The 27,088-nt window shown below is 45.6% G+C and overlaps 1 protein-coding gene across 3 annotated transcripts in view; it reads right to left on the bottom strand.

Annotated features, from left to right (window-relative positions):
• Positions 1 to 27,088, bottom strand: part of DOCK2 (dedicator of cytokinesis 2) — a 430,360-nt gene that overhangs the window by 360,815 nt on the left and 42,457 nt on the right. For all 3 annotated transcript variants that reach the window (XM_017341248.4, XM_089335066.1, XM_089335065.1), the window contains exons 6-14: positions 26,827 to 26,975; positions 21,398 to 21,533; positions 19,047 to 19,201; positions 14,916 to 14,997; positions 8,825 to 8,960; positions 6,132 to 6,207; positions 5,117 to 5,193; positions 4,527 to 4,652; positions 3,201 to 3,325 (exon numbers count right to left, since the gene is read on the bottom strand). In XM_017341248.4, coding sequence (XP_017196737.2) covers positions 3,201 to 3,325; positions 4,527 to 4,652; positions 5,117 to 5,193; positions 6,132 to 6,207; positions 8,825 to 8,960; positions 14,916 to 14,997; positions 19,047 to 19,201; positions 21,398 to 21,533; positions 26,827 to 26,975 — 1,062 coding nt within the window. The remainder of the gene's footprint in view (positions 1 to 3,200; positions 3,326 to 4,526; positions 4,653 to 5,116; positions 5,194 to 6,131; positions 6,208 to 8,824; positions 8,961 to 14,915; positions 14,998 to 19,046; positions 19,202 to 21,397; positions 21,534 to 26,826; positions 26,976 to 27,088) is intronic.

Below are 27,088 nucleotides of genomic sequence, written 5' to 3'. Positions count from 1 at the left end.
GCACTGGCTCTTCCTTCCTGTTACTGAGAATTTATTATGTACCAAGTGCCTTATATCACTGTTTAGTTGAACATGGAACCCCACAAGAATAGATCAATATTCCCCTTTAGTAGATGAATAAACATGCCCAAGATCGCATAGGTATAGGAGAGCTGGCTGGGATTTGAAACCTGTCTGTCTGACCCCAGAACCCACCTATCAACCTCTCTACTACAACTCCTCTCCAAGAAGGCCCTTGAGACTCCAAAGCAAGCCAAGGGCAGGCCTAACCTACTCTGCCCTTGGTCCAGCTCGGCCAAAGGCAGTGTGCACCTGGAGCAGGAGGAGAAATCATTATTCCTGGAGGGGACTGTTCCCATAGGAACCCACCCATATCAGGCAGAACTGTTTGAATGTGCTGCCTGACACTTAATTAGGCAGTAATGTTTATTTCTGCAAATAGAGAAAGAAAAACCTCCCACAGGCTTCCTTAGCAATTTTCAATAGTCAGTCAACTGAACTCCCCCATAACTTCCCTAATAGATGAAACTGCAAATTAACGCCCTGCCCCACACTTACCTTTCCCTTTCAGCCCCCAGAATACCTCTCCTCTCTTCACCCTTAGTAAGTGCATGGATTGGCCTGGGACACCGTGATTTGATGGGACGTGGGGGCATGACATGAGATATGATGCTCATTAGCTCTTCCTCCTCATCTGCCCCTTGGCATCATCCGAGACCAACGTATCAATGTCTTAAAAATGAAACTGAGGTTAAGAAGTTCCCCAACAGATAGCTGGATAAAAATAACTTCAAAGCAGTAGCCTATACATTGACGAAATGCAATTTTTCTTTTCAGATAAAAACCCTCTGCTCTTCCTCTGTGTTCCTTTGAACAACTGTTTCTCACTTATTTTAGTGTTTTGAAAAGTTTCAAAGTTTAATAAAAGAAGCATGCTCTAGATGCCGGGAGTTTGCTCCATTAGATGCGAGTTAACAGGTCTCTCTGACCAAAGGTAATTACGAGGATCTCTTCACATTTAAAACAGAATTGTGAATCTTTCCAGAAGCTGAGGGAAGTGTCTATTATTGGTCTCTTTTTCAGAATCAAAAATAAGTCAAATAATTTTTTTAAAAAAAAGATATAGGCATGACAATGAAGTGCTTAAGAAGGCCTGGAACCTAGAATCAAATTCCATTTATGCCATCTATTAATACTATAACCTTGGGCAAGCTGTTTATTTGACAAAGGTTTCATTTCCTTATCTGTGAAATGGCAGATAATTAAGAAAATGCAACCTAAAAGGGGACTTCCAAAACCTCATGGAAAATGGAATTTAAAATAAGTTTATTTTGTTGCAAGGAAAGTGTAAACATCCATGCGTACAATAGGTATTCAAAAAATTGTTTAAAAATGCGTGTTATAAGGCCAGCGCCGTGACTCAACAGGCTAATCCTCCGCCTTGCGGCGCCGGCACACCGCGTTCTAGTCCCGGTCAGGGTGCCAGATTCTGTCCCAGTTGCCCCTCTTCCAGGCCAGCTCTCTGCTGTGGCCTGGGAGTGCAGTGGAGGATGGCCCAAGTGCTTGGGCCCTGCACCCCATGGGAGACCAGGATAAGCACCTGCCTCCTGCCTTTGGATCAGCACGGTGCGCTGGCCGCGGCGCACCGGCTGTGGCGGCCATTGGAGAGTGAACCAACGGCAAAAGGAAGACCTTTCTCTCTATTTCTCTCTCTCTCTCACTGTCCACTCTGCCTGTCAAAAATAAATAAATAAATAAATAAAAATAAGAAAAAAATGCATGTTATGAACAAGCTATCTGTGTATTTCAAAATTTTCTGCATAAAAATAAATTCATCATTTAACTCCATCTTTCCATGAACTTTCTTTTAAAGATTTATTTATTTATTTATTTAAAAGGCAGAGTTACAGAGAGAGGGAGAGTCAGTCTCTCCCTCTCTCTCTCACACACACACAACACACACATACACACACATACACACACACACACACACACACAGATCTCCCATCCATTGGTTCATTTCTCAAATGGTTTCCTCCTGGCCAGGAGGAAGCCAGGGGCCAGGAACTCTACTGTGGTCTCCATGTGGGTGGCAGGGACCCAAGGACATGAGCCTTCTTCTGCTTTCCCAGGCTCATCTGCGAGGAGCTGGATTGGGAGCAGAGTTACCTGGACTCCAGTGGGCACTCATGTGGGATGCCAGCACCTCAGACAGCTGCTCAACCCACTGCACCACAATGCCATCCCCTCCACAAACCTTTTGAAGTCCACTTGTGCTATGACACAGCCTGACCCATAATAATTCTCTTGTGAATGTTAGTTCTTCTTAGCCAGAAGGTAGCAATATTAACCTGAGCTGCTGGCCTCAAGGCTACAACTGATGACTTCTCAAACTTCATACCGCCTTGCTGGTAGACACCACCACCCTACCTTGCTCTCTGATCACCTACAGTGGCCCAGAGGACTGTTTGCCCACACTAAAAACTTCTGTTGAATCAATTCTATTTTCAGCCAAGTACTCCAAAAGGAAGAATTGAAAAGCAAAATCCTCCCACATGCTGGACACAATTGCTGACAACCTTAAAGGAAATATAAGTAAATAATTGTACACACACCTGACAAATCCTGTCTAGGACATATGCTGCATAAATACAGCAATGTGCTTTGCATTCCTGAATGCACTCTGCTAGCCCTCTGGAGACCAATTTACGAATAAGGCTTTCCGCTAGAATTTCTGGCTGAGCACTGGGGAGTTAGATTAAGTGTTGAGAATGTCTGCTTTGAGGACATCCTGAGCTTCCACACCAGCTCCAGGCTCTATATTGATCCTCTTTCTTACCATGGATTTTGCCTAAATAAACCAGCTCAGGTTTCAATGAGAACAACATTTTAACTGTAAAAAGCTAACCTATAAGCTGAGGCCAAGCAAAAATCAAAAGGGGAGGAGGAGGAGAAGGGAGAGGAGGAGAGAGAGGAAGGGGGGTGTTATGAAAAGAAGGGAACAGAGACTGAAAAGCTGCTTGAGTGTAAACACAACACAAATGTGCTAGCCAAGCTCAAAAGGTGGAGCTCACATTACTCAGCACCTTCGCAAAGGTACCTGGCACTTAGAGCAAAACTGGGGAGAGGAAAAGCAAAACCGTATGAGCCGAAGTCCCCCAGGGGAGCCCTGTCACCCGGAGCTCAGCCGAGTCCCTTACAGGCAGCGTTTTGCCATCCTCTGCGCACACACACATGATCACTTCCACGTTCCTCTGCGTGGTCTTGTTGTACTTGTCAAAGTCACCTTGTAAGAGAGTAATGTAGATGTCGTTCCTGACATCCCCTGAGGCGGAGGGAGAGAGGAGACACGAGTTACAGCCTGTCTCAGCGGGAGAGACGGGAGAGACGCTAGCTAACCTGAGGGGATGGAGGTGGGAGGGAGTGCTACTAATGACATTAAAATCAGAACCATTTGGGCAAAGTATTTTTACCTCATCAGGGAGCCTGGAGAAGTAACTAATGAGGACCTATAGGAATGCTAGGAAGTCACTTGCAAAAAGGGAGGTAGGGTGGTCAAGTTGGCCGTGTTTTCCTCTACATTAAAATCAGTTCATTTCCATCCTCTACTGACACCTTCTGGGAAGGCAAAGGAAAGCTCCAATTGGATTGATCTTGGCCCATGAACAACAACCCAACTGTATGCACTCACAAATCTTTTACTGCACAGAAGCAGAATAAGGCAACTGTCTACGTGTTCCAGGGATATGGGGCTGGGACAAGGTGCAGAGGACCTTCGGGAAGTGAGGCAGAACGAATAGAAAATGCCACCAAGGAAAGCACAAAGAATGGAAATCTCCAGTAAAACAGCTGCATTAAGTCCTAGCAGAGTCCCGGAGGACCCCGTTACCACCGTGGCCAGATAGGCTGAGCCCATCAGAGAGACTGGGATGCACATCCAAGAGTAAGGTTTAGGCAAAAAGGGAAGCTTCAAAGGATCATTACATAACCTCACTTGTTGGAAAACATTAATAGCAATGGTTACTCATGGAGAGAAAACATCGAGCAAGCTTTTAACACGTTACTTTATACCTTTTTGTGCCATTTGAGTATTTCAGAATGATCGTGTATTTCTTTGGTTATAAAAAAGGAGCTTAAAATTTAAGAGAATAATTATATTCCCTCAGGAAGAATGGAACTGTTCTACATGCAGTAAAATAGAAATGATGTCCATGATAAATTACTGAGTGATAAAGCAAGCTGCAGAACACCATATAAAGTATATTAAGTAAGGGTAGGTAAAGCACGAACCTGTTTGTGAGTCAAGACATTACAGGTGTGTATACTTATTGTGCTTATTTGCAAATACATAAGTGATTGCAGATGTACAAAAATTGGCTTTGGTAGTTGTCTTTAGGGAGAGAAATAGAGACAGGTATAAGAAAAGAAGGATGTGATTCTTTAAGAGGAAGAGGGTGAGACAGGCTGGACCCCTCTCCCTGGACCCTGCTCCAGGGGGAAGAAAGATCGGAGCAGCTGTACCACACCTGGCATGATGATCTCCGGGAAGCCCAGCTTCCTGGCCACCACGGTGGTCCTGTCCACCAGGTGGGGATAGTCTTTGCGAATCTGAATGATGTCACCCACCAGCATCTTCATGGTCACCCACAGACCTGGAAGGGAACACTTGTCCTGAAGAGCCAACTTCTTCAGAGTGTCCTCAGTCTACCCTCCACCATCTCTCCTCTCATCTGGAGACCATTGGAAGAAAAGACACAAAACTGGAGACCCCACGACCCAGCCCAGGGGAACTCTGGAGTGAGACATCTCTGGGTTTAAATCCCACCATGTGCTTCCAGTAGTGTTGGCCTCTGACAAATTATTCCACCTCACTCAACCCAGATTTCCTGCAGTGAGGCTGATGCCAGCTATCTCTCAGGATTGGGGAAAGGATGTGATCAAACACAGTAACTGATTGAAGTGCCTGACATGGAAAAGATAGTCAAGGTCTCTTCTCTCTTCTTTTGAGCACTAGCAGATGTTTCCAATTCGCCTGGGGAGATTTCCATCCCTGAGAATCACTTGTACTCGTTCTTCCCAATGGTCTGTGTGGTCTAGCTACACGCTGGCACTGTACCTTGCCCTCCACTGTCGCCTTTGGAGGCTGTGACTTTGCCCAGCATGCTGTGTAAGAAGTCATTCTCTGCTGTGACCCTGGAAAGGAAAAGGGAGCACAGAATGTGAACATGGTATCCTCATAGGGTTCCCATATTATGGTCCAAGATGCCCCAGGCGTTCTTAGCCCTTTCATTCTCCTTGGGTAAAAAGTGAGCCGCCTTTGTTAACTCAGAGAACACAAGGGACATCACGAAGCACAGAGCTCTTTTTCACCAGGCAGTGTGGCTCTGTAAGTGGAGAATACCAACGCTACCAATAGAGATCATTTCTTATTATTAGGAAGATTCGTAAAAATGAAGTGTTCCCCAGCCCTCACCATGAACATCTGCTTGGCAAAGACTCCGGTCCTTCTTGTTAGGTTCTAACCACCTGCCAAACCAGAGACAATGGCTTTGTGACCCAGATCCTCCTTGGGGTCATTAAGTACCAGCAATGCTCTCAAACTGGCTGTGGGTGGAGGAGGGTCCTGCATTCTGCAAGACTCATTTTCCTCCCTGAGTGCCCTCCCCCAGGTCATGGCTATGTCCACGCATGAAAGCCAGGCTGGAATTCTGTTGGAGGCTCCTGAGCTGCTTGCTGTTCCCTCCCGCCTCCATGGTACCTGCCATACTCATAATTAATACATTATTTGTTGGTTATCTGTTTAACTCTCCACCTAATACAAGCTCCGCAAAGATAAGACCATGCTGATCTTGTCCACAACACACAACATCCACCAAGCATAATACACAGCTCCAACCCTCTGCCAGGCCTCAACAGAAGCAAGTCTGTTGAATCAATAACATCTAATGAATGAATGGATCAAAAACTGATTGGTTCCCCAGCACCTTGACACTGAGGCCATCATTCACACCCCACCCTCCTCTTAGGTGCAACCTGAATGGCATTAACTAAAGAAAAGGGCTCAGCTCAAATGGCCCTCGATGAAAAGGGGTGCAGTTGAAGAGAAGGGAAAGAAATGTGCAATCTCTTACGGGTGAAAGGGAATGAAGTGCTGCTTTTCCTCGTCACTCTCTGCTTTCCCCTTGATGATGTCTGTTATGTCCATAACTAGAAAAAGAGAAATGAATGAGTAGTTTTACTTCCCCCTCGCTCCCAGGAAGGAATGACAATGAGAAGAGATCGTAAGGCAGGAGTCAAGGCATGGAATTGAAGCAAGTCAGCCAGCGTGTGACAATGTACAGGTAACCATGCTTCTTAACATGCAGCACCTGCTTGAACAGCTCTGGGCAAAGCAGGCTGGGAAACCAGTAGGCCAAGGATGTATCCAAGAGCCCCATGGTTTAGCAGAGGCGAAAGGGAAACAGAACAGTGGCTATGAATTAACAATTAGGCTCGGTTCTTAGGCGTGTGTATTGAATGCCTGCTGTGCCTTGAAAACCCAAGTGCAGAAACTCCCGGTAGGATCTGAAGCTCTGAAGACATCTTTACACATCTTTTCACAGATGTGCTTATACGCAAGACACTTAACTGTAGGATCCTTGGACCCTGTAATTCTGGAAGGATCCTGGATCCTCTGAAACACTGGTCGATAAAGGTCCATAAAACCAAGGTAAAGGACTCTTGTGCTCAGGTGGGAGGCCGAGGGGTGGGGCTACTGAGAAAAGCCAGTCAAATGCAGCCAAAGCCCTAGCTGCATAAAACATCTCAAACACTCCAGGCACTAGTCAGGGAGCCACTCAAATTCCTCGGGTAACAGTCAGCGGCTGAGTGCATCTAGCTAGAAGGGAAAGTTAGGGATCAGACGAGGGGAGTTACTTGATCCTGATCACTGCTCATTCTCTCTGCCCTCATTGTGGTTTGGGTAGGGAAACATCCCTCTGGGTACAGGCTGTTCTGTGTCCTGACCTGGCCAATCAGAGAACCACATCCTCTTGTCCAGAGTAAATGCTTTGAGGATAAGCATATGGCCTCTGTTTAAGCTCCTGGGGCTTCTGCTGGAAGTAATCGCAAAGAGGTAATTTCTTTCATCTGAGTTGCTAAGCCAGTAGAACACAAGCTTAGAACAGCTGGGCAATATTTTACCACCTCATTGGACAGCCATATTCAGAACAGGCCAGCATGAGAACACAGGAGCTGAGAGACAGACATAGCCTCACTTGAGTTCCTGGATCCAGCTAAGTCTAAAGCTATCTAACCCTAAACCTTTCAATACATCAGGAAATAAAGTATTTTTTTTTAATTTTGCTTCTGCCTATTTAGATCAGATTTCTGTTGCCTGACACCAGAAAAGCAGACCAAGCCTAGGACAAATGCACAATTTGAGGTAAGGTCTGGGACCCTCATGGTCTTAACAGAAGCATTGAGACCTCAGGAGTGTCACAGATATAGGGTCACAGTGTCATGGAGCAGGAGGGGTTGAGAGACATTCAGCTCAGTGCAGTGTCTTCCACTTCACCACTCTGCAAGTAGTTCTAGGACATGAGCTGGAGAGGAGGCAACCACTAGATGCGGTAAATAAATGACATAATGATACCATTTATATATAAATGATTTAAAATAAAAGTTAAAAAAATATATATATATAAATGATTTAGACAACACAAAACTAAAAAGTGAGATACAAAGGTATAGATTTACATATGAATGTATATATGTATATATTTAGTGAAGGATTTTTAAAAATTTGTTATTTCTTTGAAAGGCAGAATGACAGAGAGAGAAGGAGAGATAGAGAGAGAAAGATCTTCCATCTGCTGGTTCACTCCCCAAATGGCCACAACAGCCAGGGCTGGGCCAGCCAAAGCCGGGAGCCTGGAACTCCATCCAGATCTCCCACATGAGCAGCAGGAGCTCAAGCATTTGAGCCATCTTCTGTTGCTTTCCCAGTGCATCATGAGGGAACTGAATCATAAGCAGAGCAGCCAGGATTCAAACTGGCACTCTGATATGGGATGCCCACATCACAGGTGATGGTTCAACCTGCTATGCCACAAGGTCAGCCCCAAAAAGTTATATTTTAATAAAAAGGATACAACTGACAAACCAAACTGTCATGTTCATAGGTATTTAAATTGTATTTTCAGAAAACTGAATGCTAGTTTAAGTAAAGTATCTTGATTAAGAGAAAATGTATTAAGTAAATAATATCACAGGTGATAGTTAAGTCAGAAAACCATAAAAGTAGGGCAACACAGAAGAAGCCTTGGAAACCCCAAGAGGGCAGAGCTTCGAGGGAACAGCAGAGCTAATGCTGTTCTACAGCAGCCTCTGGTGAGGCTCTTGCTCAGGGCAGGCCCACTCTCCAAATGTCCCTTTCCATCCGGAATTGAGATGTGTGCTGGGTGACTCATGCTGGGTAACTGCATTTCCTGTCCTGGATATTGTTTTTAAACGGATTTGCTCCTCCAAATGAGATCCTGCCTGTATTCTTCTTCCTTTTTCACTGTGCCGGGGAGCAAAGGTGCCAACTGCTCAGAATGCACTGTGCTCCCAGCGCCCCACCCCCGACAGGCAGATGGCATCACTCACTGCACTCGTCATAAATCTGGCCTTCCTCACCCATTCTATCAGTTGCCAGAAATGGAGTTATTAAGGGTTCTCTGGAATAAATTTTACAGGGGTCAGGGGGAGGGCTACCAGTAGGTGGGGAAAGAAATACTTTTCAAAATTCAGCCACATACAATACACACTCCAATAAGAATACGCGGAGTAGACACTGTCATACCTGCCACCCCAAATGGTCTTCTCAGTCCTTGTGTGCACTTCTTGGTATTGGTGTCCTTAAGGTCCATCTTCCCCACTCGGACTATTTGACAAATCAGATAAATTTTATCCCTGTTGAGGTCTTTGTTTCCAAGATCCTATAGGGCAGGAAATAAATGATTACACATCACATGCTGAATGAAAAAGGAGAAAAGAAGGCCTGGTAATTATTCTGGAGGGATGTGCTTCACACTTGGCATACATGGACCCACTGTACAACTAGAGCTGGAAAAGGTAGACAACAAGCTGTCACACCCACTGCCCAGATGAGAAAAGTGAGGATTGGAAAGGACATTGAGCGACAGGAGCCTAGTGTTCAATCCTAGCTCTTCTACGTCAAACCGATAGGAGAGAGAGTAGAAGTGCAAGATCAGTTGTTTGGGCAGCACTGCCTATATGCAAGGTAATGGATCCAAAAATAGATTTTGCTACAAATGACCCTGTCAGTTTTATCACTGCTCAGCACCTCTGAGACAAAAAGCGAATGCAAGAGGGGAGAATAATAGCAGCACCCTTCACGAGTACTTCATGTGTAAGTATCAGTGGAGGTGAGGAGCTACCAAACTACCCAATGTCTCGGAACTGACAGCACAGCAGAAGTCTGTCTTGTGCAGGCTGTAGGCCCAATGCAGGTCGGCAAGAGAGCTGCTCTCTTACTTAGACTGGGCCCTTGACTGATGCATCTGTCTTGTCTTAGGTGCTCCCACTATCTCCATGTCAGGGAAAGAGAATGTGCAAATCACTTACCAGCCCTCAAAGCTTCTACCCAGAAGAGCTGCACAGCACTTCTCTTCACAGATCAATGGACAAGGAAGCTTGTAGCCACACCTAACTGCAAGAGGACAGGGAACTACACTCAACTCACCAAAGTGATAGAACTTTACCATCTAACATGTATCTGAAAATCAAATTTTCCTCACATTCAAATTCTCTGTATTTAGGAGGAAAGCTGAAACGTTTCAACTGCATTAATGTGTGCATTGTGCTTAATGGCTCAGAAGTAACTATCCTAACAACTCTCTGAACCCTAACAACTCTCTGATGCAGATACTATTGTTGTATTCCCATTTTATAGATGGAGAGACCATGACACAAAGAAAATAAGGGGCTTACCAAAGACCATAACCTTGGTCCTTGGGAACACTGGACTTTGACACCAAACTCCATAGGCATGGCTACTACAACATAGCTCCCTAGTCCCCAGAAAGTCACTCAAGAGGGATCACTGTCCTGAACACTTCGGCATTTGACTGTTCTGCTCAAATCTAAAAGCTTCATTAGTGCTGAGCAGCCCCGGCATCTAGGATCAGCTGGGGAAAGAACAACAAGGTATGCCTGTTGGCCTCAGTACAGAGAACCCTAGGCCTGCCCTTCTGGGGCTCATGGCCAGTGTGTCCAAGGACTAGGGTCATGGTCTTGGGGAGCCATCCCCAGCTTTTCACTGAGGCTAGTATGGGAGAAGACACCAGGGTGTGCAGCATCTCTGGGAAAAAGGCCCCAATGTGGTCCACATCTTCCTATGTGGGGGCAGCAATGGTTAAATTTTGTGTGTCCACTTGGCAAGCCTATGGTGTCAAATTCATTGGTCAAACACTAGCCTAGGTATTGCTGTGAAGGTATTTGGTAACCTGATTAAATGTATTATCAGTTGACTTTAAGTAAAGAACGTTATCTTCCATGAAGCCAGTGGGCTTCATCCAATCATTTCAAGGCCTTAAGAGCAAAAATTGGAGCTTCCCGAAGAAGGAAGAATTCTGCTCATAACTGTGGTATAGAAATCCTGCCTGGGTTTCCAGCCCTGTGGATTCCAAATATATGCCTTGTGGTTTATCCCTCTGGCGTGACCTGACAAATACAGGGCTGCTCCTTCAACGGTGGGAGCAATGGGTATTGGCTTCTCCTCTCGAAGGACTCACTGCTGTACAGGGAGAAGGGGAAGGGAAGTAGGGGAGTTTTCAAGATGAGAAAGCTCTCCACTCATTTGAAGCCCTCACTTGTCCTGTAGGAATTTGGGTGTGTGACTTAATGATCTCACATCCAGGTGGTAGGAACAGCCTCTTCTTCAGCCTGCCTGACTCCTGAATCCATCCTGAATTCTCCCACTGATTCACCTCTGGAAGCTGCATTGATTATTTTATCTCTCGCCAAACCCAGTAACGTTAATAGTTTCCTATTTTCTACCCTGTTAGTGCTAATCTTTCCCAGTTGACATGAAAGGGCCTAGACATAATACCTCCATCTGTCCTATCCAACTGATTCACTATCCTGTGACTGTAAGTATTCTATTTTTGTCACAAGAACTTACTGGTTGCTCTACAAACACACAATGCTCACTGTCAACTCTGTCCGGATTTTTCTTCCTAATAATCCCCTCCCATACCCTTACCTTAACTGTTTACCTCTTATTCCTCTATATATCCAAGCCCTTTCCACCCTTAAAAATTCAAGTCCTACTTTCTTTATAACGATTTCCAGCCCTAATGCCTCCTTTCCTCCCATCATATTTTTTTAAATACCTAGACTGGTGTCTTTCAGAGGCACTCCAGAGACACAGAGGCCTTATTACCCAAAGGGCTGAAGTGGGTTCCCCCATCCTCATTGCCCATTGCTCAAAAAAATTTGTTTGTTGAGGCCCTAACCTTAACTACCTCAGAATATGGCTGCATTTGTTTAAAGTAATTAAGCTAAAATGAGTTCATTAGGATGAACTCTAATCCAGTATGATGGTGTCTTTACAAGAAGGAAAGAGTCAGGGGCCAGCATTGTGGCTCAGCAGGGACAACCTGTTGCATGCCTTCCCAGCATCCCATATCAGAGCACTGGTTCAAGTCTCGGCTGCTCCACTTCCAATCAAACTATCTGCTAATGTGTCTAGGAGAGCAGCAGATTATGGCCCAAGTACTTGAGCCCCTGCCACCCATGTGGGAGATTCTAACGGCACTGTCTAGCCCCTGGCTTCAGCCTGATTCAGCCAAAATCACAGTGGTCATTTGGAGAGTGGACCAGCAGATGGAAGAGCTAGCTTGCTTGCTCTCTCTCTCTCTCTCTCTCTCTAACTCTCTCTAACTCCCTCTCTGTGTGTCACTCTGCTTTTCAAATAAAATAAATAAATTTTTTAAAATGAAGAAGAATACGACACGTACATGGACAGAGGACCACATGAAGACATCTACAAATCAAGGAGCAAGAAAAAAAAAGGAGCAAGGCCCAGAAGGGACTAACCCTGCTGACACTTTGGCTTCACGATTCTAGCCTCTAGAATTGTGAGAAATTTCTACAGTTTAAGACAACCCACTTGACATCACAGTTAAAACACACTCAGCAAAATAATGCACTAGATATTCCTATACAGTTGCGGGGTAAAACCTGATTCAGCCCCTCTTCTCTGAAAAGATGTCACTTGCTCAAAGGGAGATACAGGATCTTCAAGAACAGCCTCTGCCTCAGCAGAAACCCCTCGAGCACTACAGGTTCTCAGTACGTTGTGTATGTAAACTCTGGTAACGTGCCTGAGCCCAGGTTATTCCCTGGCAGGTGTGCAATGGGCAATCATGACTCACAACTGTGCTCCAGTCTCTGGTGTCTCTCAGTCAAGCCTACTTGGGCCTTGCAAAACTCAAACATGTTGCGGATGTGGGATAATGGAACATCAAACAAGGACCACCTGATTTAGCAACACAGTCCTCTTGTTACTGTTCACTTTTGTTCCCTGTGTGTTAGCAGCAACCTGCAAACTTGGCTAAGTCTTAGGGAACCTCATGGTGTATACTGCTGCTTTCCTCTTGCAGGGGCAAGAAGGGCAAACACTTATGAAACAGAGAGAAAGTCAACAATTAGACAGACTCTTGTGTTAGCTCCACGGGCTCAAGGAGCTGGGAGCCTGCCCCCAAAGAGACTAGAAAGAGCCAACAACCAGACAGGAGAGAAATTAAGAATAGCAAGGCAATGCCTGCCAACCCTTATCTCATCTCCAACTTAAACATGACCTCGACACCCTGTTGAAAGTAACTTGACGTCAAATACCATCACATCACCCTGCTTGAATTATCTGCATTACTTGGATTGCTTTCTGACATTGCTCGTCTGTTTATCCATTAACTTACTATCTCAGTCCCGCTGCACGAGAGTAGGGACCTCATCAACTTATTCACTGCTACACCCCCAGCACCTGGCCCAGAGCTCACACATAATAGGTACCCATCGAATAGCTCTGGAGTCGATTACAAGAATGAGGGCACCACGACCTTCCTGGCTCTGAAATGAGGACTCAGATCAACTCAACAGGCAGAAGCATGAGCCCAGTGAAGTGACTGGCCAAGCTCCTCAAGTCCACTGGTTCTGAAAAGCAGAGGTGTGGCGTAGGCAGAATTCCGCGAAGGCAGGATCACATTCTCATTAATACTGCATGACACAAACTTACCGATGCCCTTTCCCTCTTGTTTACATCATGAATTGGTTCTCTGCAAAATGAACCACTGATTGATTCCCTGTCCTTCTCCCTCTCATGAAACATCTGTCTTGTGGTTTAATCGGGAAGCCACGTGGGACTCTCCTATACATCAAGAAAATAAATAGGCTCCTCCTTCCAACTAACAATAGATAAACAGGACTGAGGCACATTTATATGTGCCAAGAAAACTTTGTCTAAGCAATTAGGACCCATGATCCTATGTCATGGCTCTGGCCCATTTTTCAGGAAATAACAAACAAAATAAATCAGCTACACTCCAATCTAATCGCCACGTAACATAAGACATGATACTTAATGGACTGTAACGGGAAAATTATTGTAGAGCACGGCAGGTTAATCTAGCATGTCGGTCATTTCTGGATCCAACTCATGAGTTTGGTGAAGGCCCAAATCTCTCCCTGGCTCCTCCTCTGTTATTTACGTTGCTAACACAGGTAATGCTGTGAAAAGGAGTTCAGGCATGATCTTCTCCCCAGAGGAGCTTGCAGACAATACTTATCTCCTTGGGTGTCTTAAGATGACACCCCTGACACACTTTGTGGAAGCAGGACCAAAGGGTCTTTGCTGGAAATTATAATCCTGATTTTTCTCCTACTTTCTACTGTTTCCCCTATTCACAGAGTGAAAGGCCAGGTTCTCCCTCAGAAACAAGTCATCCAAATAGCAATTGATTTCAACACCTCTCCATGTAAGTCTTACCTGTGAGTACTGGTATGTAGGGTAATGACCCTAAGGACTCACCAGATCTCTAGTCATCTATGACTTAATCATGTCCAGAATATCCAATATACCAAGGAAGTCAATGTCTGAGAAGGTCCCGTTTTGTTTTTTTAAAGATTTATTTATTTGAAAGACAGAGTGTTAGAGATAGAACTGGAGAGGAGACATAGATAGAAACCTTCCATTTACTGGTTCACTTCCCAAATGGCTACAACAGCCAGAGTTGGACCAGGTAAAAGCCAGGAGCCAGGAGTTTCATCAGGGCCTCCCACATGGGTGGCACAGGTTCATGCAGTTAGGTCATCATCTGCTGCCTTTCTAGGCATATTAATAGGAAGCTGGATTGGAAGCAGAGCATCTGGGACTCGAACTGGTGCTCCAATATGCATGCTGGTGTCCCAAATGGTAGCCTGAGTCACTATGCCACTACACCAGCCCCGGTCCCGTTTTTTTGTTTCCTGATATATGACAGAAAGGTATTAAGAAAGGCCTGAACTAAGGAAAAGAACTCAGGTTAATCATGAATTAACAAGAAAAGCACAGTCGCTGCTGTACCCTGTTCACATCAGCCTTATTGCTCAAAGAGGTTTGTGCTTGTTCGTGTTGCACCCATCATGTGTTCTTGGTATGCACAGGAGTGAGGAGGAGATAAGGAGGGAGGAATAAAGAGAGAAGGAGAAGATTCATGCTCCCCAAAGCTTCCTCAGGGAACACTGGGCCTCTGCCAGTTCGGAATGTCTGCATAAAACGCAGAACCCAGCTCTGCACCAAGTCACACTCCATCCTGAATGACGGATCAGCCTCATTTTCAAGATCGCATCCTTGTGAGTGTGGCGCATGGTGATGAGAAGAGGACACTCACTGTGAAGACCACCTTCAGGTTGTTGAGCATCTCGATCTCCTTCGGGAAGCCCCTGCTGCCCCATCGCACCAGGTAGTTCTCACTGTGGGAAGAAAAGCGGCTGTGACTGCTGCAGGCTTGGCATCCATTCAGTACAAATAGCCCCTGAGCATCTACTGAGTGCAAGCAGACACCATGCTAGCTTCTGGGGATACAGCAGTGTTTGAGATAGTCCTGGACCTGCCCTCCAAGAGACCACAGTCACATCAGGAGACAGACATGAGACTAGCAGGAGCAAAGACGGATGAGCATATGTCTACTCACAACCTCTTCCAGCCCATCTGCTGAGCCAATTCTTGCACAGCTGCCTAATATTTTGGAGAGCAGCTGCATGCTCTGTAGAGTTATGGAGAATGGCAGAAATGACAGGGAAAGGAGATTAACATGTCTTGCCGGACAGAAAATAGTATGTACATGTATATGTATATATATATACACATATATATATGCATATACTGTATACAAATAAAGTGGATATGACCAAATTATTAAAAATTGTTGAATCTTAAAATAAATTTTCAAAATGCTTCTAGGAGTACAAAGGAAAAAGAAGAAATGTCATACTCTAACCCATAGATATGTATAGTTATTATTAATTTTTTTACAGTGGAGAAATAAAGAATATATTTACCCTTCCCAGCCTACTCCCTTTAGAGAATGTGAGATTTGGATTATTTTATGTTACCCTTATTTTAAGGCATCTCTTGAATACCATACTGGGTTATTCATTTACACTGTGGTGGATCTAATAGGGCCTTAGTCATTCTGTGAGGTACACTGGAGGCAACTCTTCGTATGAAACTGTGCTGTAACGGAAACGTTCAGGACATTCTGAGAATGTGTGTCAGAAGCGCCTGGGCTTGGCTGGGGGGGTCAGGGCCAACCTGGCTGAGAAAATGAGATGTAATAAAGCTGAGAGCAGGACAGGGAAATGTTACAGACAAGTTAACATGGGTTCAGGGGCCACAGGCCAGGAAGGAGCTTGATGCATCTAAGAAACATTCAAGGGGGAGAAAATTCGGATGGAGGCAAATCATATAGGCCTTGTAGATCTTTCAAGGATTTTAGCTTCATCCTAAGAGGCAAGGGAGGTCTTTATGAGGGAGCAGTGACCAAGTGAGTCCCATTACTCGGGATTCACTGAGGCTGATGCTCTATCATTTACTGTCTCACATCTTTTAGAAGCCATATACTGTATAGATGCTACTACTACTACTACTGCTGCTACTGCTGCTACTGCTGCTGCTGCTGCTGCTCCTCCACACACACTCTACCCTAGTCAACCCAGACGTACTGCCAGGAATGTCTAGCGCTTACTTAACTCAGCACAGTTTGTTGAATTGAGTCATTAGGTTTTCCATGCCTTCCAGGAGCACAGAGTTGGTTCCAAATAAATACTTTTTTTTTTTAATTAGGAAAAAACAAAAAGACTCAAAATCCAAGTCAGTCCAAGAAGCCATAATAAGAAAATTCAGCCAAGTGCAGGGGGATGGCCTTCCTACAGCTTTATTCTCTGACACCTTGCTCCTCTCTTAACCCCGACCCTAGCAGTCACTTGGCAGCTGCCCAAGTGAAGTTCAAGGGAAACAGGACTGATGGCAAACAGGAGCACAGCTCCAGATTAACTAACCAATGGTTAGAACTCAATCAAATTAAATGTACCATTTCATCCTTTTATCTAAGATCTAAAAAATATAGTGGAATTCCAAACAAACTAATCAGGAAGTCCACATTTGAAAAAAAAAATGGTAATAATTTTTCATTGCTTATTTCTAGACTGTGCTCAGTGAAATGCCTGGATTGTTTCCGGCAGCTTCCATTACATGTAGCAAGCTCCTTAGTGACCACACCTGTTATGTCTCAACAGCAGGCACCAGCAATTTTCTCCTAGAAGAAATATAATCATAAATAAGAAAAGCAATTTCAAGGTCTGAGCTGGACCATCCATCTTTGCCCAGGAAGGCCTGGGTGTTAGAATCTGAATGCTCACAGCCCCTTCGGATGACAGGTGAGGCCCCATCTAAGTGGCACCCTACCCAGAGGAAGGGGGAGGATTCTTCTAACTCTTCCCTGAGACCTCACTGGACAGCAGCCTTACCACTGGTCTGATGCCTGAGCTGCTTCTTTTTTGTCTTACATAACTGCATTTTAAACTTCTCATACCAACTGTCTTCAGGAATCCACTGGGGATCTGAGGACAATTCAGCCTAACATTGAGAGCTCAGACAAGCCAAATTCTCCCCAGTCCATATCCAGGCCACACAGAGGATGCCTTGACTTGCCTGCTGCTCACTGTAGCTCGACCCTGGCCAGGGCAGGCAGGAGTGGAGGTTTTTTTCTCAGGGAAACAGCAATGATCCACAGTCAGATTGCCATGGTGGGTGGGGGTCCAAATCCCCTGCCCTTTCTCTTCTCTACTTCCACTGTTTTCTCCTTTTTAAAAAGTTTTTATTGTTTTTGTTCACTTTGTCCTCCTCCTCCTTGTCCCCCACTCTCCAGAGGGCTGCCCCATGTCTCCACCACTCTAGGAGACATCATTCAGGCACGCCCCATTGAGCACATCATCCAGTGTGGTGCATCAGGGCACAGAGCTGCCATAGCAATGACCCACTGCCTCCCTCCATAAAGCAGACGTGGGCCATCCATCACCAGAATGAGCCAGTAGACCAGGCACCATCGTCAATCTGGCCACGAAAAGTCCTTGTGTTTCCTGACAGGCGGGGAGGTTTTTTTTTCCTCAGGTGCCTTTGCAACAAATGAGATGAAACAGCAAGGGGTCTATGACACATGAACCATTTCAAGGTGGGTTCTAAGGGAGCTGGCACACTTTCGAGGTGCACTCTGAAGAATGGTGCAGAAACCTTGGTGAGAACAATTCAGGATATTTGATACAAGTCATTCCTTGGTGACAGACAAAAGGGGGAAAATGAGTCAGGTGGCCCTAGAGATAAAACTCAGCTCTGCCATTTACAAATAGGTATGTCCTTGGGCAAGTCATTTGACCTCCCTGAGTCCCATTTTGTTACCTTCAAAGCATGGAGTGATAAAGATTCAGTAAGATCAGGTGTGGGTCTCAGGACAGTCTCTTACATGGACAGCCGCATAAAAGTCTCCAGGACAGCCAGTATTGACTAAAGCACCACAAATCATGGGACACGGCACATTATTTCATCTGATTATCATCACTAGGTCAGGAATACATCATTTTCTCTACGTTTCCCAGAAAGGCAGAGGAATCATGCTCTAGCCCCTTTCTGAGGCATTAAGTGGTGACTTGAATACGAGACTCCATGTTGGTGTAAAATATCACTGGAGGAGACAGTGGTCACATGACAGGAAGGATGTTCTGAGCCACAAACAGAGGCAGGGGGCCAGCATCATGAGTGGGTGGTGCCCCAAAACTTCTTTCCTGGAGCCCCCCTAGGATGTTTTTCCTTCCTCAAGCTGAGGTACCCAGAAGTTTCCCTCACTTCCTCCATTCTCAAAAGCAATTGATTAAAGCAGCAAAAATAATAGCCACTGCCACCCGCAGCATAAGTACAATGCACCAGGGCTGTATTTCATTTGATTTTTCTCATTCATCCTGAAAAAAAATAATCCCAGAAGGTTGGTACTGAGAGACTGCAAATGTGAAATGCAGGCTTAAGAAAGGTTAACCACCTGCCCAAGGTCAAGAGTAGCAAATGATGATCCCAGGGTGTGAACCTAGACAGATTCCAGCGCCTATGCTCTTAGCCCATTGCTTCTGTGGGGGACCGAGGATTTTCACCATTCATTCCTTCGCATTTTAAAACTCAGTATTTTTATTCTAACCAATGCCATTTGTCAGAATCTGGTTGTCTTTGGGTAATCAAACCCTAGTGACAAAACCTTATAATGATAATTCCACTATGGGAAAAATTTGGTGACAAGTACCCCTTCCCCCGACTCCTACCCCCTCCAGCTTTCCACATTCTCAGTCGGCTCAGTTTTTCTTCCAAATGGGAACTGTTCCACAAGTGACAAGTGATGCTGGAAAGAAAAGTGGCTCACTGTCCTCCCAACTTGAACATCCCACCTACAGAGAAGCCAGACGATCCTGCACACACCTACCTGATGACCATTTGTTTGTTGGGGTCATACAGCGACATGAAGAGTTCAGCGTCTTCCCCAATTCTGCACACAAAGTTTCTCACAAAGACGTAGAGGCTGTGCGTGGGGGATGAGGAGATCCGGGAATACATTCCGTAATCCGGCTGGTCTTTCGACTAAGAGATGGAAGGAAAAGGGGAAGTGGGTGGTGACAATTATCCTAGTACCACTTAGCACGACAGAGAGATAGCCCAGGATCTTGACAGCCACTAAGGTTTAAGCCTAAAAACTTCACAATTACACCCACTCCCATCACTAAAAGCTTCTGTAATCTGAGTCAAACTATTTGAGCCTTTTGATCTTGACCTTCTTATTTTGGGAGACACCCTCAATGACTCAGTCTCTCAGAAAGTTAGTGTCGTAAAAATCACAAACTATAAAAAAAAAAATGTTTCAATGGACTTTATCAAAACTATAAATTTTTGCTCTTTGAAAGATGTATTTTAACAAATGAGAAGGCAAGACACAGGCTGGGAGAAGCTTGCAAATCATATGTGATAAAGAATTTGTGTCCAGAATATAAAAATAACTCTAACAATTGATTAATAAGAAAAACATTCTGATTTAAATGGGCAAACTACTTGAACAGACAATTTACACACAAAGATACAAATAGAAATGGGCAGGAAGCACACAAGGAGATGCTCAACATCATTGGTCATCTTGACACTCCACCAGAATGAGCAAAGTGAAAGAAATGATATAGAGCAGCCGGAACTCAGCTATAGCTGGTGGGAATGCAAAATTGTACCACCACTTTGGGAAGTAAAATAGCAGTCCCTTAAACAGTTGTACATGTGCTATTCAGCAATCCCAGTGCTAAAGATTGAAATATGTCCACACAAGGATTTGTTCGTATATGTTCATATCAGAATTCGTTACAATAGCCCCAAACTAGAGACTACTAGTTGGCCAATTACACATACACCAACAATGGCTCAGTGGTTTATCAACTCAGCAATAAAAAGAATGAACCTCAGAAACATCATGCCGAGTGAAACAGGTCAAACACAAAAAGCCAACACTATGATTCTATTTATATGAAATTTTAAAAAGGTGAAACTACAGTGACAGAAAGCAAAGCAGGGATTGCTGGGGCTTCTGGATGGGGAAGGAGCATGAAAACAGGTTTGTGTAATGCAACCGTTCTGTCTTGATTATGATGGAGTTTATCCACACCACATATAAGATTCAGTGTAGTTTTTTAAAGCTTTCTTTATTTATTTGAAGGACAGAGTAAGAAAGAGAGAGAGAGAATCTTCCATCCTTTGGTTCACTCCCCAGATGGCCGCAATGGCTGGAGGTGGGGTGATCTGAAGCCAGGACCCAGGAGCCCCCATGTAGGTGCAGTGGCCCAAGCACTTGGGTGACCCTCTGCTGCTTTTCCAGGCCAATATCAGGGAGCTGGATTGGAAGTGGAGCAGCTGGGACTGGAAGAGGCGCCCATATGGGATGCCAGGATTGCAGGCAGTGACTTTACCCATTATGTACTACAGTATAGTTTAAAATAAGTGAATTTCACTCTGTAAAAATTATACCCCAAATCACCTATAAACAAAGTTGTTTTTCAAATAATGCACAGTAGGTAAAATGCTTTTGTAGAAATATAAATCAGATTATGTTAACGGTTCATTGGAAAATTATTGGCTTCTCACGAGACTTGGAACAATGTTTAACCCTTTCCACAACCTTGGGATGCTTTGAGAGCCGGCTCCAGCTGCCTACATCTTCTGTTTGCTGCCTGCACTCCCCCACTGGTCTCCATGACCATCTACTCTGGACTTTCAGAACTTTCCTGAACATTCAGAACTGAGTCCCACCTTGGGGCCTTTGCACTTGCTGCTCCCTCTTACCTGGAACACCCTATCTGCAGATCTTTCCAGGTCTGGTGCCATCACATGATGCAGATGTCCCCCAGATGTCACTTCTGAGAGAGACCTTGCTTTCCTGGCCATGTCTTTTAATACATCCTGATTCACATAACCCAAGTTTATTGCCTTTTAGAAACTTATTGTCATCTGGAATTAATTTTTTTCATCTATTTACTTTTTTACTGCCTTTCTTCTCTTCTCCCTTCTGGAATCTAAAAACGCCAAGAAATCAGGAAACTTGCCTGGCATTTAACTACCTCTGGGATGGGTGCTGAATGAGTTACAGATTCGCGATTAAAAACACAATAAAACACATGTGGTTACTCATCATCTCAGTTCATAGGACAGATGGTCCCTTGAATAATTCACAGTCTGGGTAATGAGCCTATTATTTTAAGTTTATGATGTGCTAAGTACCCGCCTCACTTGGCCAAAGCTCACCATTTCTTCTTTGATACGCTCTGTGATTTTATCAGTCGCTTCCTCATGTGCATGGAACAAACTGATGACGCTGGTATTATCAGGGTCCAAAATATTTCCGTCTTCATCTCTGACAATCAGATCGAGCTCAAGGATTCTGAAAAGCAAAAGCTGGAGGTGAAGATCAATCAAGGAGGGGCCTTTGGGATGCTGGTGGGAAGTTTTTACCAGAAAGCCCCCAAAGACTCAGACACCAACATTGCAGTGTACTGGGTAAAGCCACCACCTGTTACACTGGCATCCTATATGAGTGCTGGCTGCTTGATGCCTTGGTTAGCTCCCTGCTAATTATCCTGGGAAAGCAGTGGAAGATGGCCCAAGTGGTTGAGTTCCTGCTACCCAAATAGCAGAAAGACCTGGCAGAAGTTCCCCTGGCCATTGAGGCCATGATGGGGACTGACAGAACCGACAGATGGAAGATGGATGGATCTTTCTCTTTCTCTCTCTCTCTCTTCCTCTATCTCCCCCCCTCTCTCGCTCAAAATAAATCAATAAATAAATCTTTTTTAAAAAAAGATTCAGACACAGTTTGGGGAGTGTACTTTAGTATAGAGTGGCCTCTTTGGGAGGTACTGTATAAATGTGTGTTATTTTTTTTTAAATGTGTTATTTCTTACGATACTAAATGGAAAGTAGGCTGGCGCTGTGGCTCACTTGGCTAATCCTCCGCCTGCTGCGCCGGCACCCCAGGTTCTGGTCCCGGTTGGGGCGCCGGGTACTAGTCCCGGTTGCTCCTCTTCCAGTCCAGCTCTCTGCTGTGGCCCAGGAGAGCAGTGGAGGATGGCCCAAGTGCTTGGGTCCCTGCATCCACATGGCAGACAGGGAGGAAGCACCCGGCTCCTGGCTTTGGATCAGCCCAAACTTCCAACATGGGTCACCTGTGAGCAGTGCTCAGGCCTGGGGGCTGGGAATGAGTGGAGGGGTCAAAGCAGACACGTGCCTTGACGATACGTAGAGAGAGAGAAGGTACTCATATATTATTCATTAAAAATTTGAAAAGAGTGGCTGGGAGAAAAAAAAATACCCACAGCTTGCTCTTCAGCTGTTTGGCTTCCAGGCCACATGCTTTTCGCTGTTCGGAATTGATCTGTTAGCACTACACCTGTCATCCTGCCCAGCATCCGTGATACTGAGAACAGAGTGCACACGCAACACTCAGGATGAGCTTGCATAAACTGTCGGACACACATTAGCCCCGTAACCCTCTAGACAACTCTAGGAGGTGGGTACTATTAATATCCTCATCTTAGACATGATGAAATGGCCAACCATATGGGGCCAATTAGTTGGCTCAAGGTCACATAGCCAGTCACAATGAATAGGGCATTTTTGACTCATTCTTAACCTCTATGGTATATTTTCTGGATAGGAAGAGCTTAGAAGCAGCTCACGGGTTGGGGGGGGGGGGGGCAGGTTTGCAGAGGCCTTAACTGGAAGTTGCCTTTGCATTTGCTGTTGAGCTGGAGAACCTCAGTTGTTCATGCAAAGAAGAGGGGGGGGGGAATGATAGGTTCCAGAACTGCTGGCCGAGGTACTGCTTGGACACCATCGTCAAGCACTATTCTGGAAGGGCAGCAAGGGCACATGAAGGAGACTGCATCTGCAAGTCTTATTTGAGAATAGCATGAAGAGGCACATCTCTCACATCTCATCCAAATGCAAACAGAAGGGAGCCTGGGTTCACCCGTTTATCCACATTCATTAGGAAATTAACTCCCAGGCAGATGTGACTCATAACATTGCACAGCCATGCTGCCTGGCAGGCAGTGCCAGGGGGAACAAATGCATCCAACTAATGCTAAGCAGAGGCTGGTGTGACCTCAGAAAAGACGGCGCCACGGCCGATACATAATTTAATGCCAAGATCTCGCTATTTCTTTCTCTTCAAAATTTATCAAAGTGGGTTCAGTTCTAAACTATATGAATAAAACATTCTCCCAGGGCCAGCTAGCTTGGGATCAGGAGAAGTCATCTGAGGATCTCTCACTCCTTAGATCCCAAAGAGCTTGTCCATGACAGTCCCACTCAGAACTTTTGGGGCCTTTAACACTCCGGCAGGAAGAATGGAATTCCCATAACCCAGGGTCAGAAGTCTGTCCTCTAAGAGGACAACACCATCCCGAACTCTGCGGCCACTCATTTTGGGGAGGAGAGCATTTTGGCTCATTCTTATCAGGCTGTAGCCACAGTGCTGTTGTCTCTTCAAGGAAGTGACAAAATGGACCCAAGACAGGGACAGAGAAAGCAGCTCCCATGGCCACACAGCTAATCCTATTCTATATTCTCTTGGAAACAACACTGATGCATGTACACATTTGAAAAACCAAAAAAAGGTAAAGAGAGCAGAAATGTCTCCTGCACAGCTCCCCATCACCGTCTAGACAAATGCAGTTCCATCACTTGGCACTCAGGTACTCAAGCTTCCAGACCCTGGCCACCTTCTTGCCGTCCTTTCCAAGGTCACATTCATATCTCATGTTTGTCCCCTCATGTTTGTTCCTGCTCTCTCTGAGTTCCTCTGCCCTGCTTCCCCCTGAAAACTCTGGCTAGTCTTGCTTGATTTAGGACATTTGCCGTCCTGCCCTGCCTCCCCCCACCTCCCTGCCCAGGCTTCTTCCTCTCCCAGGGCTATGCAATTTCCCATGCAAAGTGTCCGTTTGTGAGGGGACTTCATGAAGTTCCTGGTGAAATGGAATCAAAAGCATGAGTTTACTTTGGTGCAAAAACATTTTTTTCATCATATGTGCAAAGAGCATATTATTAAAAAAAAAGATGACATTTTCACTTCCCTTACTAACCCACACAGTGTCTGAGAGGCAAAAGTATGTGGTACATAAGACCTTGAACTCTGGAGCCATAGCAACCAGTTCAAATCCCCCTGCATCTTGGACAAAGCAGCCCAATCACTCTGTGAGCCTCAGTTTATTCATCTGAGAAATAGGGATGGCAACAGTTCCTACCTCATACAGTCATCATGAGACTTAACAGTCTCATGGGAAAGTGTTTAACTTTGCATACAGGGAACACTCAGTAAGTTATCATTTGTTCTTATTGTTGGCTTTTTAATTGTTGCTGCTGTTCAAAACAGAGTTTATATTCTGCATATGAATGTACCCTTGCAGCCCAGGAGGTGTGCAGTGAATGTGTGAATGAAGGAAGGGAGGGAATGAGAAAAGACAGGCTGATGCCAGTGACTCTTCCAAGAGTCATCCCTGCTTCATGCTTCCCTGACAGTCACAGCCAGAGGTCAATGTCGCTGCTACTGGTCCTGACCCTCTGCCAGGCCAGGGCTAAGGTGCCCAGCTCCCTCTCCCTTCCAGCTGAAGCAGTCAGGGATGGGAAGCAAGAAGCCAGGGGCCCCTTCGCTCAGGGCCCCCATCTCTGCAGCAGGGCATCTCTCACTTCCCCAAAGGAAATTGACTGAGACTGAAAGCACAAGGCAAGGCTGCGGCAGGCGGCTGCGGCAGAGCCCTCTCCTCTCTGCCATCACCATCAATCCCCTAACTGTTCAGTTATGGCTCACTGAGCACCTACTATGTGCAGACTCAGATCCATACGTGAGATGAGTCAGTCTGTTTCTTAGAGGAGCTCCCAGGGTAGCAGAAGAGATGGTACAGGAAGGAGACAATTGTTTTTCTGGGTGCTGAGGTCCTTCAAGAACCCCTAGCTCAGCAGAGGATGGTAAGGGAAAATCAGGGAAAGCTTCCTGTGAGTGGTGATGCTTTCATCATGCTTGACCCTTCCATCCAGGGGCCCTGGTTGAGGAAATAACATCTGAAGGTCGCAGATGGCAAGTAGCAAAGCACTGTCAACTCCCACGCTCCCAGCTGCAACTGGGCTCAGTGAAATGTGACACTGCAGCAATGGCAGAGCAGCTGTGAGGCCGACCCTTACTGTCACTCTGGGATGGCATGCTTTGTAAGCAGCTTGGGACATGCCAGCCAGCTGCTATGAGGGGACCAAGCAGAAGGACCGTGCTCCTGGGATGGGAGGCAGCTGGAGGCTGGATTCGCTGACTTTCCCCTCTGGATCCTCTCCCCAGTGCCCGGCAACAAGGACAGGAAGCCTGGCTGCTGGGGAAACTCCTTTTCATTCCTGTCGAGTGGCCTCTTTCTACTTCCCCTCCAATGTCTCAGGCTTCTGACCCACTTTGCAGCCTCCAAAATGCACCATGCTCTCTCATGCACCAAATGCTCTCCCTCTTCCTAACCATAACACCTCTTTATCTTTCAAATTTCAATTTAGTAGTCACCTCCTCCAGGAAGCCTTCCCTAACTTCCTTCTCCATGTGAAATTAAGAGTGATTGTGCTTCCTAAGTCAACAAATGTATCGTAGCATGTGCCAACAGATTACTTGTAGCTGTCTCCACTCAGACGACTGTGAGCCTTCAGTACACAGGGACTTTTATTTCTGTAGCCCCAAAGCCTACAGGAAAGCAGGCCAGCCATAAGTGCTCAGTACACGATTGTTGTTGGGACAAATGAAATGAATGGATGTCTGGAGGGTGCTGGAAAAACCAAGAGAGAAGGGAGGCTCTGAGAGTTTTCAAATAACATCCAAGCACCGTGAGGCCCCAGGACTCCGAACCAGTCCACCTGGGTCCAAATTCCAATTCTTCTATTGCCTAGCTGTGCAACTCTGGACAAGTGGCTTAACTTCTTTAAGAGCCTCAGTTTCTTCAACTGCAAAATGGGAATAACAGAACTGCACATCCCATAGAGCTGTTACAAAAATTAAATGAAACAATGCATGTAAAACATTTAGCATGAAGCCTGGTGCATAATAAGCTCTGATTAAGTGTTAGTTATAATATTATTAGCACTGTTATTGTCAGTGGATTGCTCTCCCTCAAAAAATTGTTTCATTTTCTCCTTAACTTCACAGCATTCAGATGCCAACTAATTGCTGCTTCTCTTCCCCTTTTTGGAAATGCTTTTGTCACTGTGCTTTTGAGTGAGCCCACGGCGTGCAGCTTGGCTAATTTAGAAAGGGGGAAGGGACATGAAGTCTCACACTGGGATTTAAAGGCCAGTTTTGTAAATGCGGGGATAGAATGACAGCTAAGCTGAAAGTGAACCAGCATGACTGTGCGCCCCCGGTCCCTCGGAAGTAGGTTAAATGAGTGTCCTCAATCTCTCAGCCCGATAATAAGCAGTGCATAAGCAAGCGTCCGCTCGGCTTGCGTGTCCCTGGGTCCCAGGGGGTGATGACAAAGGGACACCAGCCCGGCCGCCGCTAACAGTCCTCTCCCAAATAGAAAGTGGCAAACTCACATCTAAAAATGAAACCGAGCTCTCTCAGAAGGGGGAAAGGCAGGGGGTGCAGGGGGCGGAGGGCGTTGCGGCGGTGCGGGCGAGGAGAGCTGCTTTTCAGAGGAAAGAGAGGTTACTTGTTGCCGTAGTCGATTTTGGACGTGACTTTCTGCTTCAGTTCCTTCAGCTCGTCCTTGGGTAGGGTTCCTGAGAGGAGCTGGGACCTCCACTCCATCAGGTCGTACATCATGGACTGCACCTGCAGGAAACGCTCCTTTTTGCTGGCCTAGGAGACAGGAAATGGTGTGCACTCATCTGTGCCCCAGGTGCCAGGGCATCAGCTTGACAGACTGTGCCCAAGTCAAGCAAGCTTGGCTTGAGCCTCCCTCCCAGCCCTAC

This window comes from Oryctolagus cuniculus, chromosome 6 (assembly GCF_051225735.1).
Source record: "Oryctolagus cuniculus isolate XC-2025 breed Fujian yellow rabbit chromosome 6, ASM5122573v1, whole genome shotgun sequence".
In the NCBI taxonomy this organism is placed as follows: domain Eukaryota; kingdom Metazoa; phylum Chordata; class Mammalia; order Lagomorpha; family Leporidae; genus Oryctolagus; species Oryctolagus cuniculus.
The sequence above is the reverse complement of the archived record's forward strand: the minus strand, read 5'-3'. Positions and strand labels throughout refer to the sequence as shown.